Source organism: Notothenia coriiceps, unplaced genomic scaffold, assembly GCF_000735185.1.
Source record: "Notothenia coriiceps isolate Sejong01 unplaced genomic scaffold, NC01 NC01_scaffold00035111, whole genome shotgun sequence".
Lineage (NCBI taxonomy): Eukaryota > Metazoa > Chordata > Actinopteri > Perciformes > Nototheniidae > Notothenia > Notothenia coriiceps.
The window spans coordinates 1-2,392 of NW_011367812.1; the positions used below are offsets into that span (position 1 = coordinate 1).

Here is a 2,392-nt window from a genome sequence, read left to right on the forward strand (position 1 = left end):
TGAGAGGAGATCTGCCCAGAAGATTCTTCCTTGTGAGGTGGTCTACAAACTAAGAAGTACAGAGGTCACTTTTTCAAATTTGAATTGCTCTCTTCTGAAATAAGCTTTCTCACACATTCACATATGAGATGTTAACAAAACATGCACAATTATTCAATTGGCTGATAGTGATTTAACTTAAATGTATTTGGATATAATTTAAATAGAGACATGATGTCATAAATAGTCTCTTATTATTCACATCGTAAACGCCACTGTTTTTTTCATTTGTATAATGTAACCTTAAATAAAGCAGACATGAAGAAGTCCAACTTTGAACAGTCATGCGTGTCAGTCTGTATATAATTTGCACCTAATTTAAAAATAAATAATGTGTTTTTTCAAATGTGTTGTGTCATTTTAGTGCAGAGCTGCAAACCGTAAACGGGTTGCAAACCTGATTTCTGTTTTGGGAAGGAAGAGGTGATAGCATATATGTAATGAGACAAATGTTATGTGTCTCTTGTGACAGTGTTTGCATTAAGCAGTTTCTAAGGAAGTCAATGAACAGGTTCTTTGAATTACTATCTTGTTTACTGAAAGAAAGGAAACAAAAGAGAAAAATGTACTACAGTATGTCTCCAATTGGCTTTGTATACAATTCTACACATAACATTCACATGTGTAAAAGTGATGTAAGCTACTGTATACTCTAAGTGTTTCTTTGTATGACTTGTGCTGTCTCCTTGATTATTTATTTGTAAACCTTGAATTCTACAGGTCCAAATTCAATGATCAAATGCTTCACATTTCACTCACTCATGAATTTCAACCCTATCTTTGAATAGTACAAAACAAAAGGCAGTCATTAAACATATGAACTGGCTTATATGTCGGTTTGCTATCCTGGCTCCAAAATGGTGGAATGAGCTCCCCATTGAAATCAGGACAGCAGAAAGCTTACACATCTTCCGGGGCAGACTGAAAACTCATCTCTTTCGACTCCACTTCGAGCGATAGAATTGCTAACAAAGCACTTATATACTAATAAAGGACTGGCTTATCTATAGCCAGTTGAGTAGCACTTGAAATGTTTTAGCTTGGATAAAAGCCTCAGCTAAACGTAATGTGTTTATTGTATACAAAACAACCTTGCAACTCTGCACTTTGGTCAAGCTGTTCTAAGAAGTAGTTTCTTCTCTTTACCTTTAATGCATTGTAATTGAATCGTCATGTATGCTAATAGGCCTGACCATACTCTAAGATAGCAGCTGGAGATACAGAAAGCCCTTAAGTTCCCTTTTAAGGTCATTTCTATCTTGCAAAACGGTCCCTTCCTTATAACATGACACTTCCTTACTGCTGACTATATAAGTGCATTGTACCGTCATAGTCAGCCAAGACAGCAGAGACAGCTCACATTAAAAGCTGTTTTGACTCCACTAGTTGCCAGACATTTAAATTGACAAAAGTGTCTCCAAGTTTTGGTGCAGGATGGCAAAGATGGCATTTTGGACGGCAGTGCTACTCCTTCATGGAGTCTCTACAGGAATTGCGATGGTGCGTATCTGCTGAATGATGGCGTGCTCAACTAACAGCTGTGCACTGACTTACTGTATGTAAGACTTTTCAGCAACATCATGTGTTCTTATAACGTTTGTTATTTCTTTATAGAACCGTGCTATAACCAGGCTAGATGGCTTCCTTCCATTGGACGATGCTCCAGACTCTGTTGATGACATGTACGATGGCTGCAAAGACAGCATGAAGATGGAGGTGCAAACATACTTGCAGAATGAGAAAAACAATGACAGCACATTCAAACGGGCCTGGGATGAAGGAGAGAACAAGAAGAAACGGGGGTATAAGAAAGGAAAGCGACGTTCCACCTCTCTGGGGAAAGAACAAGCTGTGGCTATATATGTGTATAGCCTCGACAACCCAAACATCTATCTTGATTTTAATGAAGCAGTTCGGACCCAGAGAAATGAGTACAGGACCACGTTCAGATATCACGCTCTTCACTTTTTCCTGACTGACGCCCTGCAGACTCTCAACGCTCAAAAACCGGAAAAGGAACGATGTCTAACGGTCTACCGCAGAAGCAACAGAAGCTTCAGCCAAGATGTTCTCAACAAAGTGATTCGCTTTGGCTCCTTCGCCTCCAGCTCAAGGGGTTGGTACCCCAACGCTGAAAGGTTTGGAGACAAGTCATGCTTTGAGATTATCACATGCTTGGGAGCAGACGTCTCTGTGTTCTCTAAGCTGGGGGAGTCGGAGAGAGAAGTGCTGATTCCTCCTTATGAGGCCTTTAAAGTCACAACGATTGAGAGGAGATCTGCCCAGAAGACTCTTCCTTGTGAGGTGGTCTACAAACTAAGAAGTACAGAGGTCACTTTTTCAAATTTGAATT

At 39.8% G+C, this 2,392-nt stretch overlaps 1 protein-coding gene across 1 annotated transcript; it reads left to right on the top strand.

Moving 5' to 3' along the window:
- Window positions 1-1,653: 1,653 nt before the first annotated feature.
- LOC104962610 (ecto-ADP-ribosyltransferase 5-like) lies at window positions 1,654-2,388 on the top strand (the record flags this gene model as incomplete). Its single annotated transcript, XM_010791062.1, has 1 exon — window positions 1,654-2,388. A coding segment is annotated over one exon (735 nt), but the record flags the coding sequence as incomplete, so codon positions are not given.
- Between the last annotated feature and the right edge of the window lie 4 nt (window positions 2,389-2,392).